Source organism: Arvicanthis niloticus, chromosome 24, assembly GCF_011762505.2.
Source record: "Arvicanthis niloticus isolate mArvNil1 chromosome 24, mArvNil1.pat.X, whole genome shotgun sequence".
Taxonomy (NCBI): domain Eukaryota; kingdom Metazoa; phylum Chordata; class Mammalia; order Rodentia; family Muridae; genus Arvicanthis; species Arvicanthis niloticus.
In genome coordinates, this window is record NC_133432.1 from 34,807,842 (window position 1) to 34,821,929 (window position 14,088).

General features: G+C 44.2%; 1 protein-coding gene across 2 annotated transcripts in view; it reads left to right on the forward strand.

The window, feature by feature from the left end:
• Window positions 1-14,088, forward strand: part of Lmtk2 (lemur tyrosine kinase 2) — a 94,685-nt gene that overhangs the window by 21,958 nt on the left and 58,639 nt on the right. For both annotated transcript variants that reach the window (XM_076923631.1, XM_076923632.1), the window contains exons 2-3: window positions 5,424-5,548; window positions 10,356-10,500. In XM_076923631.1, coding sequence (XP_076779746.1) covers window positions 5,424-5,548; window positions 10,356-10,500 — 270 coding nt within the window. The remainder of the gene's footprint in view (window positions 1-5,423; window positions 5,549-10,355; window positions 10,501-14,088) is intronic.

Consider the following 14,088-nt stretch of genomic DNA (forward strand, 5'->3'; position numbering starts at 1 on the left):
CACCTGCTGACCTGAGGAATAGTGTAGCATCATTAAGAATAATTAATATCCTGTCTCGAAAAAAACAAAAAAAAAGAATAATATAATTATAATTAATAATATAAGAACAATAATAATAAGTCAGGCTTGGTGGCTCACTACTTTAATCCTGGCACTTGGTAGGCACACATACGAAAATCTCTCCAAGTTCAAAGCCATCCTGGTCTATATATCTAGTTCCAGGATAGCCAGGGCTATGTAGCAACACTCTGTCTCAAAAAAAGAGAGGGAAGAAGGAAAAGAAAACTACAGTGGACTGAACATCCCGGGCAGTTTAAGCCCACTAGTTCATAACCAAGAGCAGCAGTAGCCCTCCTAACCTGGTAACCACTAGAGAATGCTAGCTAACCAGCTCATTTTGGAAAGCAAACGGTAAAGGCAAATTGAGCTGTCTGTGTTGGAACGCTGTCTTCTGCGCATGACAAGGCCATTGCTGTCCTAAATCAGAGCCTCTGGGATGAGCTACAGAAAACTCACTATTAACATTCTCTTGGAGAACATGGAGGAAGGCCTGCAGACCTCACCTTAGACCCCAGTCTCCTCTCACCCTAGCTGCACATGTTCTCTTTGGAGGCTCTAGCCCACACATGTGCTCAGTTTAGTGAGAGGTAAGGTGCTGTCATCTACAAAGCTTACACTTAAGAACTGTACAAAAAAAAGTCAAACAAAATAAACGTATAAAAAAAATCTTTTAGTATAGGCTGGTGAGATGGCTCAGGGGGTAAGGGGGCATTTGCCATACAACTCTAAACCCTAGAACCCACAGTGGAAACAGAGAACCAACTCCCAGAAGAGCTCCACGCAGAGAGATACACAATAACAGTGTATTTAAAAAATTAGGTCTCATAATATTTTAATAAAGCTTGTGACTTTCGCGTTAGGCAAGGTGTGGGTCTTGGATGTGCCTGTTAAGAGTTTTAGGGTAGTGAAGAGCTTCTGTGAGGAGTCACTCATGCCAGTGTGGGCTTTTTGGTGAGGCAGATGTGAGTTACCCATACCTGTGAAAATAATCCCTGAGAAACTCAATGGGGGCCTTCAAGATGGCTCAGCAGGTAAACTGCTTGCTGCAAAAGCCCAGTGACAGCAGTTCCATCGCAGGACCCATGTAAGGGTGTGGAGAACTTACTCCAGGAAGTTATTCTCTGCCCTCCATAGGTGCACTCCCCTACACACATTGTTTATACACAATCAACTGTGGTTTGTTTTAAAGACATTCCATTCATTGGTTCCTCAAGCTGGACTTGGGTGGAATAATTTGTTTGACTGTTGTTGATGCCCTTCCTGGGTGGTAAACAGACATTCTCTCATCATCTAGCCTGCCCTTCTTTAACTCTAGCTACCAGTTAACCACCTGGCAAACAGGAGGAAATTCTCCTTATACAAACACGGCAGCTGAGAAGGGAGAGGGGAGGGATACCGCTCACGAGCATGAGTGGAGAGGGAGGGAGGGAATGAGTATCAATGGTGTGTGAGCCCCAGGGGATTTGAACATTGGTCATCAATTTCTTTTTACCAGGCGAGTCTCTAGTTAATTACAGGTGCACACAGGTTTCATTGGAGGTTCTGGGGACCATGATCAGATAATTGGCTGGATTTATAATGGCTAAATTAATAGGCAGCTAGCAGCTCCTGACCCACCATGAGTCATTACTGGGAAATTACCGCCCTTTCCAAATTACCTGTCTCTAAAGCAAATAGCATGTACCTGCCTACCTCGTAGAGTTCCCCAAGTTTTCTGCTTAGTAAGTCGGGTACTAGATAGCTATTAGAGGGCTCTGAAAACTGGAATCAAAATGCAGTGGAATGTGCTCTTGGGATGCAGGTGTTTTTAAATAGTGTCTCAGAGAAGCACATTAAGTGCCCCAAGCCTCTTCCTCCTCTGTGGGGCCTGGGGAGCTGTCTGAGGGCTCGGTGACAGTGTCACTGAGGATGTTTTTCTGTAGCAGATGATTGCTTTGTCTTGTGCATTTCTGAATGCTGTAGCCAGAGCCTGTTAAAGAGAGACTGGCTCATAGTGTCCAGTTGCAGCCAGGAGCCTTTCTGAGGCTGGGTTTCTGGTTTAACCACAGGGCTGGGGATTTCAGTTGTGGTTCCTGCTTCTAGAATTTACTTCCTTTCTGTGGTTTGAGCAAACCCAGCTCACCTTCTAGTCTGTGGCTTCATTTCCTCATTTTATGGGAGCATTTTCTTCACCAATGTGAAGAGGGAAGGCCAGAGACCCCGAGAATCTACAAAAAAAGTGATGTACAGCAGTGCACCACTGTAGTCCCAGCACTGGTAAGTTGAGAGCTGGAGACTGTATTCCTGGAGCCCTTGGCAAGGTAGCCTGGCCTGCTTGATGAAGTTCTAGGACAGTGAGAGATCTGACGACCACCACCATCTGACATTGTCCTCCTACATGCACACCTATATGTACACTGGCATACATTTGTGCACCCGTTGTCGTGAACACACACACACACACACACACACACACACACACACACACACACACACACCCCAAAAGCTGGGTGGAAGTGGGGATGGGGAGGTGAAGGAAAACAAAGTGCATAAGAAGGTAGGGCTGAGCTTGCAGGACTCGTTGTTAACATGAGTCTGTCTTTTCACGCCAGCCTAATGACTCACAGAAGACCAGTTTGTGAATCAGATCATTGGGCAGCCTTCAGGCAGCCCTGTGGTCCATTTTTATAAGAAATAGGTTAGTGCTTGAAAATTAAACAAACGCAGGGCAGTGGTGGCGCACGCCTTTAATCCCAGCACTTGGGAGGCAGAGGCAGGCGGATTTCTGAGTTTGAGGCCAGCCTGGTCTACAGAGTGAGTTCCAGGACAGGCCAGGACTACACAGAGAAACCCTGTCTCGAAAAAACAAAAAAACAAAAAACAAAACAAAAAGAAAATGAAACAATTACAGTAAAAGAGAGGAAAGGCAACACTACCTTTGTAGAGTCTAGAGAAGGGGCTTAGATGCCCACACTGCCCTTCCAGGCAGCGGTAAGCACAGGGTAAAGTACACGAGGCTTTCGTAAGTATAAATGGTAAATATGGGGCTAGGTGTGGTGACACGCCTGAGTCTCACACAGAGGCAGGTGGAGCTATGTGAGCTCCAGGCCAGCCAGGGCTATATACTAAGACAAAAGAATGAAAAGGTTAACCACACGGAGGCTTTAAAGCCATGTTGCCTAGTGGGGATGTGTTTCTAATACTTGGCCTCCAGAGCTGCTTTCCCACCACAGGCTCTGGGAATATCAGTTTTCCTTATCTATGATGTGGAGCTGGTCCAGTTACATCAGGTGTTGTGCCAATCAGATGAAATAATGCTGCATTTTATCAAATCTCAGTTACAGTCAATCAATTATAAGCTATACCTTTCCTTTTGTACCATTAGCAAAGAATGCTGCCAGTTAAATCAGCTTGGTTTAAGTGTTATGCCCTCAATATTCAGAGAAGTTAAAATGTAGCGGCAAGGTGGACATAATGGTCCACATCTATAATCCTAACACTGAGGACGGAGGATTGCAAGCTTGGGGTCAGCCTAGATTATATAACAAGATCCTGTCTAGACAAAAAGGGGAGGGAGCAGGAAGATGGTCCAGCAACCAAAGCACTTGATACTTTGAAAGAGGCCCGGAGTTCGGATATCCTGAATCCATGTGAACACCAGGGGTGGGCATGACAATAATCGGGATGGATGGCGCAGGGGTTACTGTCGCGTCAGTAACAGTGAGCTCTGGGTTTGATTGAGAGCTCCTGTGAAAGGATAAAGTGCAAAAATGGTTGAGGATGGTTGCTGACATTGGCCTCTGGCTTCCAGGAGCATAGCCTCATGTGTTCAAGAACCTGCACGTGCATATACATGGAAAAAAAGTAATGTACAAACCATGTTTTTAGAATCAGTAAAATCTGACATATTGGATATGAAAGCACTTGGTTATACAGTTCTCTAGGGTCACATTTGATCTTTATTATGTGAATCCAAGTGGGATTATTAAAATTGAATAATCAATGGTGGGCATGGGGAGATGGCTCAGTCAGTGAAATGCTTCCTGAGTGTGAAGACCTAAGTTTGACCCACGGCACCTGTGTACAAATGTCAGCTGCAGTGGTACACAGATGCAGTCTCAGTGCTGGGATGGCAGATCAGGTGCATCAATGGGGCTTGCTGACCAGCCATTCCAGAACTTAGTGGGATCCAGGTTCAGAGAGACTTTGTGTCAAAAAGTAAGGTGGATTGCTAGGCAGGATGTTCCTTTAGTCTTGGTACTCAGTAGGCTGATATATTTCAGGGAGTTTGAAGTTAGTCTGGCTGGTTTACAGTGAGTTCCAGGCCAAAATAAAATCCTGTTTGGGAAAAAAAAATGTTTTTATTTTATTTGTATAGATGTTTTGCCTGCATGTAGATGTGTATACCGTGTGGATGCAGTGCTCTCAGGATTCTCCTAGAACTGGAGTTATGGGTGGGTGTGAGCCTCCATTAGAATCTAGGAATCAAATCCAGTTCTTCTGAAAGAGAAGCTGGTGTGTCCTTAACCACTGAGCTGTCCTCCAACCTTTTTAGTAGATTCTTGACAAACCATGGCTGATACACAGATTCCCTGAAGTCTTCAGCCAGCTCCTCAGCATCTCCTGGTAAGGATGGGACATCAGTGTTGTTTTTATAAACTGACTTTGGTTATTGAAAAGGAACTTAGTCCCTATTGGCAGGTCATTTCCGGCCTCTCAGATTTTCATCAGTGGATATGCACTGGGCTTTGGATCTACTCATAAGGCATGGAGCCTCGATGATGTGATGGTGACAAGACCTTTTGGATCACATGATCAGACAGAGTTCACTCCACCAGGAACAAGTCAATGTGCCTCTGATATATTACAAATGCAGGAGCCATGGAGTTCCCTCTTGAACTGTTTGAACTGTTTGAGATTCTTCCTAAATATCTCTCTTCTAGATTTTTCCCAAATATCTGTAATCACTCTTGGGAACATCAGGCCACCCAAGTTGAAGGACATACCACATATAACTTATTAGCACTCTCCAAACGTGTCTGGAAGACTGAGAAACTGTCAGAAATTGGAGGGAAGACTATTCAAGGGCAGCCTGAGGCTCAGCTCAGCCTGTGCACCAGTCTCGCGCTCACACTGAGAAAGCACCACACAAATGTAAGATCTGAGCATTGGTGGATCTCAGTGAAAGGCCTGGGAACTTCTTTCTCTGCAGTGCCTCTCTAAGTCTGCTGTTGCTAAAAAGTACAAAATTGGCTTGGTTAAGAGTGGTTAAGCAATATTTTTTTTGTGAGTCCTCAGACCCATTCATATCCAGAATGTTGGTTCAGTTAATTAAAGTTGACTTGAGAATTACGTGTTTTTAACATAATTTTTGTTTTTTTCAGGGGAAGTACCTGTTGTAGAAGTTCCCTCCTTGTTTGTGATCCTGTCGGTGTGCAGTTTAATGATACTGATAGTGTTAATTGCAAACTGTGTTTCCTGCTGTAAGGACCCAGAAATAGACTTTAAGGTGAGCACAGATGGCATGGACATTTAAAACCATCTGCTGGTTTTTAAAGTGAGTGTGGGTATGTGTGTGTGAACGTGTGCACATAGGAGTAGATATGGAAGCCAGACTACAGCCTCAGATGCCGACTTTAGTAACACTCTTTTGAGACGGGTTTTCACTGGTCTGCAGTTTGCTGAGTAGGCTCTCCAACCTCAGGGATCCTTCTTTCTTTACCTCCCTAGTGCTGGGCCTTGCAACCACATCCAGCATTTTTACATGTGTTCTGGAGTGTGAACTCAGGTCCTCCTCATGTGTACAAGTCACATAATTAATTTACTGACTGAGCCATTTCCCTAGCCCTAAAACACCTTCTGATACATCTATCAGTAGCATTTTTGTGGATCACATTCTCTTGGGATCAAGGGTCAACAGGCTTTTTCTTGTGTGTAACAAAACATTGTGGGCCACACAGTCTCTGTCATAGCTTTCTCACCTTCCACCCTGCCATTGTCATGCTGTGTCAATAACAGATGCTCTCTGTGTGCCAATTTGATTGACAAAAGTAGGCAGCTTGGAATTGGCCCATCAGCTGTCGTTTGCAGCCTTGCCTTAGGGAGTCCCGTGTGTACATATGCATGTGTATGTGCAAATATTCTCCTGTGTGTGTACATATAGAGGCCAGAGGTCAACCTTATAGGTTGTTTTTTAGGAGGCATCCCAAGTTGTTTTCTTGAGACTGGGTCTCTCACTGGGACTGGAGCTCATGGACAAGGCTATGCTGATCAGCCAGTGACTCCCAGGAACCCACCTCTTTAAACCTCCCCAGCAATGCGGTTACAGGTGTGCATCACCATGCCTGACTTTTTATATGGGTTTTGGGTATTGAACCCAGGTTCTCATGCTTGTACGACAAAGAGTTTACCAACTGAGCTTCTCTCCAGCCCCCTTGGAGCCTCTCTGACAGTAAGCACTTACTGATAGTGTGTCTTACATTTTTGCTTAAATAAGGAACAGTTTTTGGTGATTGAGTTCACTTGTTTATGGTCTGCACAGAAGACCAGGCAGGTTTTGGCTTCTGTCTGTAGGCTGGTACATTTGTCATCATTACTTCACCAAAGCAAAGGGATTTCCTCACTGTTTTTTATAAGAGGAAGGGCACCAGAAACCTCAAGTTTGTCTCTAAACTTTAATTCCCTAAAGAGAATAACACTTGCTACATAGACCATTTCCTACCTACAGTCAGTCAGTGTAAGAGGATCTGGCAACAGGCAGATGGATGGGATGTACCAGCAAACCAGTTGAGGTATCTCTAGAAATTACTGCCCATCTGTTAACACATTAGGTCCCCCAACATTTGTTTAAAGTTCATTAGCTGGGTATAATGGCTGCACAAGTGATCGCCCCACATGGGAGGCTGAGGGGGGAGGATTGCTAGTTGAAGGACAGCCTGTCTCAAAACACCTTGACACAAGCACCATCTCTAACTCCTCAGACCCTCTCATGCCATTTTTATTGTGTGTTCTCTTCACTTGGGGTCTGTGTTGTCTCTGAGGAGATGGGGAAGTACATTGTCTTCCTAGCTCAACACTCTGCCCTGCACAGAAAGCTAAATGCAGGGGAGATCTGAGGGAATTCTCGGCCCAGGCAACAGGCAGTGGTGGCCTATGGGCACCTGTGGGCTTTATGCATCAACACTGCCCCCAAGGCTCACATGGATGCACACACTTCTGTGGGAACTTCCTGACTTCCCTGTTGGGAGCACAACAATAAACAGAGAATCTAAAACCCGTGGCCATCAGTCTTGCCAAAGGACTTTGCACAGAAACCTGGCCACTTGGGGACAGAGATAAAAGTCTGATGGGGTTGTTGATACCAAAGTCTAGCCTCTGCTCATGTTTCCAGATACCTCATCCTTGTCTTAGATTGATCTGGGTTGTTGAATGTGAGTATCCACAAGGGAGCCAATTGTGCTACAGCTCAGAGTCTGGGATTGTGCATCACTGTGCAGTTGCCCCTGACTGATGCAGGGGCTGTACTGTGCTGAGCTCTCCAGCTTTAGACTCTGACTGGATGAGAGTTATTGACAGTAATGATATGTTGGTTGCTTTCCTTTGGATTTAGAGCTCTGCAGTTTCTTGATTGACTGGCTCCAAGTGAGACAGTATATGAATCAGGAAGCCAGGTGCCTTAGCTCAGTATTTTGTTGTTGTCTTCTTCTCCTTCTCTTTCTCTTCCTCCTCCTCCTCTTCTTCCTCCCTCTTCTTCCTCCCTCTTCTTCCTCTTCTCCTTTTTCTTTTTTTTTTTCTCCTCCTATCACTATTATCATTGTTGTTATTATTATTTTACTACACAGTGTCATCTCCTTGAATCTTTATAGAATTATCTACTGGCATATCTACTGGTATGTCATAATTGCTGCCACGTTTGAAGTGACTTTTTTTTTTTTTTTTTTTTGGTTTTTTGAGACAGGGTTTCTCTGTGTAGCCCTGGCTGTCCTGGAACTCACCCTGTAGACCAGGCTTTGAAGTGACATTTTTAACAGATTTTTTGTTGTTGTTGTTGTTGGTTTTTTTGTTTGTTTGTTTGTTTGTTTTTTTGTTTTGTTTTTCGAGACAGGGTTTCTCTGTATAGCTCTGGCTGTCCTGGAACTCACTCTGTAGACCAGGCTGGCCTCGGAAGTGACATTTTTAAGGGATGATAGATGAAGTCCTTTTAACAAGAGAGGCTTGGTGACTGTAAAAAGAATGTCAGCTGGGAGCTAGGAAGATTGTTCAGTGGGTAGTTGCTGTGTAAGCATGAGGACTTGAGTCCACACCCTGGAACTTGTGTAAAGTCAGCTACAGGAGCACTGTTATCTGTAATCCCAGTGCCCTATGGGGAGACGGGAGGCAGGAAGTTTCCCAGAAGCTAGAGGGCCAGCTAGCCTAGCATATGCGGTGGAGGAAAACACAAACCCTGTCTGATACAATGGGTGGCAGGTCCAAGACCCAAAGTTGTACTCTGGCCCATTGCCATAGACACAAACATGGAAATTTTTTTCCCTCTGTTTTTTTTTTTTTTTTCCTTCCTTCCTTCCTTCCTTCCTTCCTTCCTTCCTTCCTTCCTTCCTTCCTCAAAGTCTCACAAAGCCCCTAGTAGTTTTGGCCTTCTTGTACTTTTTTCTCCACTTCCCAAGTGCTGTAACCTACCAAACTCTACCATACTCATCGTCATTTCCCTTTTGAGCCAGTGTCACCCTGCACTGAGGCTGGCTCTGCCCAGCCAGTGCTGTCCATCCCACCCAGTGCCAACCTTCACAGATACAGCTTTCAGAACCTCCTTTCCTTGCATGCAAATAGCAGTAATGCCTGAGAATGTCTGCTCACATATATGCAGAAACCTAAATGTCAGAAATCTCCCATTGCTATCTGTGGAGTTTCCTGTTAGTGGGCGGGGCTCTAAGGGACTATGGCTGCATAGGAAAGTGAAAAGAAGGGTGATGGCAGAAACATGGAGGACTTTGTTCATGAATCCGTTCTCTGTCTATCCTGGAGTTCGAGGGGTAGAGGAAGGAATGGCTTGTTAATCTTTTGTCCATCTGGGCCCCCAGAGGACACCCAGCTCACAGGAGTGAGGATAGGGAGAGTCAGGATAGCATCTGCCTATCATGTCATTGAAGATTCCCACAACGTGATAAGTGCGGTGGCTTTGTTCTGTGGTGCTGGGATGGAGCCCAAATTCTGCTGTGTGCTAGGTTAGTGCCTGAGTTCCTGCCCAGCCTCTTTTTACTGTATTGTATTTATTTATTTTTGAGACGTTATTCTCACTGAGTTGACCAGGCTGACCTTGAACTTCTACCAAGGCCTCCTGAGTAGCTGGGATTGTAAGGCACGTGCTACCATACTCAGTTCCTGGCATAGTTTCTTTTTTTAAAGCAGAATACCTTTATTATTTTTAACTCTGTATATGTGAGTATGTGCACAAACACATAAGAAAAGTCAGCTATTAATGAGAATCAAACCCAGGCCCTCTGCAAGAACACTAGTGACCCTTAGCCGCCGAGCCACCTCCAGACCCTTGAATACTGGCTTGTTAAGCTCTTTATTTCAATAGAAATCATATTGTAGTTATAAGTGCACTTAGAAATTTCAAAATAAAATTAACTTTGACCCAGTATGCAAAAAGATTTGTGAAGGTAAGTAATGATTTTTGAAAGAATTATTTAATCTCTCTATTGAGTTCTGTGGGCATTTTAGAAATTTTTGTTTTTAACTCTGAGCTGTCAGTTTAAAAAATTACAAAAGGAGTTAGAGAGCACTGGTTGCTCTTCCAGATGTCCTGAGTTCAATTCCCAGCAAACACACGGTAGCTCACAGGCATCTGTAATGGGATCCGATGCCCTCTACTGGTGTGTCTGAAGACAGCTGCAGTGTACTCATATTTATATGAGTATATATAAATAAAAATATTTACTCATTTATATGAGTATATAAATAAAAAATAGATAAATCTTTTTTAAAAGTTACAAAAGATATTCATTGCTTACTTTAAAATCTTACTTATTCTCATTCCAGATATGATGGTGCATGTCTGATGTCCTAGCCCATGGGGAGTGGGAACAGTGGGAACCTTGGGATCAGGAGCTCTGGGATAGCCTGGGATATGGGAGACCAGATTCAAAAACAAAGCAACATACAAAAAAAGAAAGCATCTTATTTACTCTGCTGTTTGGAGTCAGCACAGATACTTGAGCCTTTTACTAGAAGTGAAGATGAATATGAAGTGAATATGAAGCTCCTTGTTTCAGCACTAACAGTCGGCTTTCCATATGTGCTTCTTTTGATTGCAGGAATTTGAAGATAATTTTGATGATGAGATAGACTTCACCCCACCAGCAGAAGACACCCCCTCTGTCCAGTCCCCAGCAGAGGTCTTCACACTCTCAGTGCCAAACATTTCACTTCCAGCTCCATCCCAGTTCCAGTCTTCTGTGGGTAAGACCTACTGTCCTTGGTCAGCCATCCATGAACTGTTTTCAAGCATCGAGTATGTGGGAGCCGGGCTGCAGTCACAGCATGCTGGACGCCTGTTTCTTCCTCTACTTGTCTGTTTGCCTCCTACTCCTGCAGATGCTGCATCATGATAGTCAGGCTCAGGCTCACCCTGCAGAGTCTTTCTGTCCTTCTCTGGCTCCTAAAGTCTAGTGTAAGAATAAAACAATTCTGGCTGGAGATGGCTCAGCGTTTACGAGCATTGGCTGCTCTTCCAGAGGTTCTGAGTTCAATTCCCAGCAAATGCATGGAGGCTCACAAACATCTATGCTGGGATCTGATGCCCTCTTCTGTCATGCAAGCATACATGCAGATAGAGCACTCTTATATAAAATATATAAATAAGTATTTAAAAAAAAAAAAAAAAAAAAAAGAATGGAACAGTTCTTCCTGAAGCATTGAAGTGGAAGGCTCAGAGAGACTTCCTGGGGTTGAGGTATAGCTCAGTTGTTAGAGTGCTTGCCCAGCACACAAAATGCTGTCTTCTCTCCCAGCACTGTATAAGCTGGGTGCTACAGCACATGCCTGTAGTCCTGGCACTTGGGAAGTGGGAGCAGGAAGATGGAGAGTTTGGGGTCAACCTGGGCTACCCAAAACTCTCTTAAAAATGTAGGGGGGATAGCTTCCTCTAGTTTTTACCATGGCAATAAATATCTTAAGACCATAAAAAAATGTAAAAAACAAAAAGGCTCACGTGCTGTCTCTGGTAGACTGGTTTCTCTAGCTCGAGACATGGTGAGTAGGGTTTGCTACCTGGCTGAGGTATATTGAGATATGTTAATTGGACTGGTTTTTCATTAAGACTTTTTAGATATAGTAGTTTGATGAATTCTGTTTCCCATTATAACTATGGGTCAAGAAGTAGAGTTTTCCAAGACTTCCAAAAGGAAGGCTGTTTAAGTCTTTGCAGGTACTAACCTGGCTTTTATAATAGCCATTGTGCTGTGGGATATGTTGAGGGCAGTATAAACCCTGGCTTATCCTTCTGTAGGTATGTGACTGAGTTACTGTTCTCTTGTGAAAAGACACCACACCGTGACCAAGGCATTTTAAAAAAAGCATTTAATTGGGGCTGGCTTACAGTTTAAGAAGGTGAGAAATGGGGCAGCAAACAGGAGTGGTAGCTAAGAGGTTATATCTTAATTGGAAAGAAAGTTGGAAGCAGAGAGAGGAGAGACCCTGGGCCTCATGTAGGCTTTTGAAACCTCAAAGCTCACCTCAAGTCACACGGCCACTTCAACAAGGCCACACCTCCTAATTGTTCCCACACCAGTTCACCAGCTGTAGATCAAGCATTGAAACATGAGCCTGTGGGGACCATTCTCATTCCAGTCTCTCCAGCGTGTGATGACTGAAAGAAGAAGTAAGCCAGACTGAGCTGCTGACATACGTGCTTAATACCAGCCCTCTACAGATAGAGGCAGGAGAGTCTCTGTGAGTTCAAGGGCAGCTTGATCTACACAGTGAGTTACAAAGAGAAGATAAACATACTCAGGGGAGATGGCTCAGTGAGTAAAATGCTTACTGTGCAGAAATGCATGCTCCACAGCACGTATAAAAAAGCCAGCATGGCAGTTTTCTTCTGTCACCCTGGGGCTGGGGCTGGATAGTGACAGGTGAATTCTTGGAGCTTGCTGCTCATCCAGTCTAGCCAAATAAGTGGGCTTCAGGTCCAGTGACATAGCCTATTTCAAACAATAAGAGTGGAGGTTTGCAGAGGATCCAATGTCCTCTTTGGACATCTGGAGCCACCAGGCATCCTTGTGGTACATGCAAGCAAAACACATAAATAAATCCAAAACAACTTTCAAATGACATATAGTATATTTTAGCTTTAATTTCTGTAAATAATAATACTTAAGGATAGGCTTCAATCAAAATAGTGTTTAAAAGGAGTCTAGTGAATCTTTGTAATAATGCATAAATGGAAAGGCTTCAGCCTGTTGATGTCATTGTTTACTTCTTCTGCCTAGCTCTTGGGCCATCTTAACTTCAGCAGTAGATGGTCTGGATGAGCACTGGTGGGAGAGAGACCAGATTATGAAAGGGAAAATGGTAGAGGTGACCTTGGAAATAGCTTGATCCAGGGCCCCCAAGTTCAATCATCTTTTTACAGGCCTTCCATGTCAGCCTCATCTCTCAGGCCATTCTCTCCTTGGAGTAGAGTGATTGCCGAGAATTTCAGATCCCTATCTTTGTAGCTTCACTCTTCTGGGACCAAGAAACCACCTAGGAGAGGCATTCTGCTTGGCTTTACTTCAGGCTTTACTTCAGCCGCACGCAGAAGCATCACTTAGACAGGTCTCTTGGGACAGAAGCACTAACAGAGGTGGGCATGAAAGCAACTACAGGGAGCCAGGCAGCTATCCTTTTTCTGTCTTGAAGCCTCCTTGAAGTCCTTCTTGTAGCTGGGGAGATGGCTCACTGCTGCACAAGCATGAGGACCTGAGGTTGCTTCTGTCACTCACATGTAAAAGGCCAGGCAAGATGTCAAACTGATGGCCCTGAATTCACTGAGAGATTGTCTCAAAAAATGAGATGGAGAACAACAGAGGAAGACTCGTGCCATGGCTTCAGGCACACAGAAATACAGACCCACACTCCATACAGCTCCCCTTCAAGTGTATCAGTACATAGGAAGGGATCATTTTTAGCTTCTCTACTTAGAATATTCAAATATTTTTATCATTCTGGGATAGAAAAGAACTTGCCATCCTTGACACTAAATCTAGATGACATAAAAAAAAATTGCCAAATCTGATTCATAAAATACTCTTTATTAAAACATTATGCTATATACCAGTTAGACATGGTAGCAAAAATATTTGTAAAGTACATTAAACAGTTCACACAAATGTTTAAGAAATTAAAGAGTAGCCATGTGGTGGTGGCACATGTCTTTAATCCCAGCACTCAGAAGGCACAAGCAGGTGGATCTCTGTGAGTTTAAGGACAGCCTGGTCTCCAGAGCTAGTTCCAGGACAGCCAGGGCTACACAGAGAAACTGTATATCAAAAAACAAAACAAAAAAGAAATTAAAGAGTGACATGGGGTTGGGCAGATGACTTAGCTGGTAAAGTGTTTGAGGACCTGCATTTGAACCCCAGAACTCAAGTGCAGAGGCTGGGCATGGTGCACATTTGTAATCCCACCACTGGGGAGGCTCAAGACAGGCAGATCCCTGGGGCTCACTGGCCTGTCAGGTCAGCCTGGCCTGCTTGGTGAGCTTCAGCTCAGTGAGACTCAGAAAACAAGAACCTAAAGAGTAATACTGAAGGTTGTTCTTTGGCTTCCACTCTCACACTCATGCACTTGCCCAGATGTGCACGCATGTGTAACAAGAAGGAAGTGCTGTGTCCCTGGAACAAGGAAGCTAAGATGTGCAAGACAGTATGGGATGAAGTTGAAGTGTTCATACATGTGCACTGAGAGAACATCACTAGCTGACGGAATACCTGCTTTGTGCAAGATGATAACGTGAGGAGGAGGAAGAGGAGGAGGAGGAAGAGGAAGAAGAAGAGGAGGAAAGAG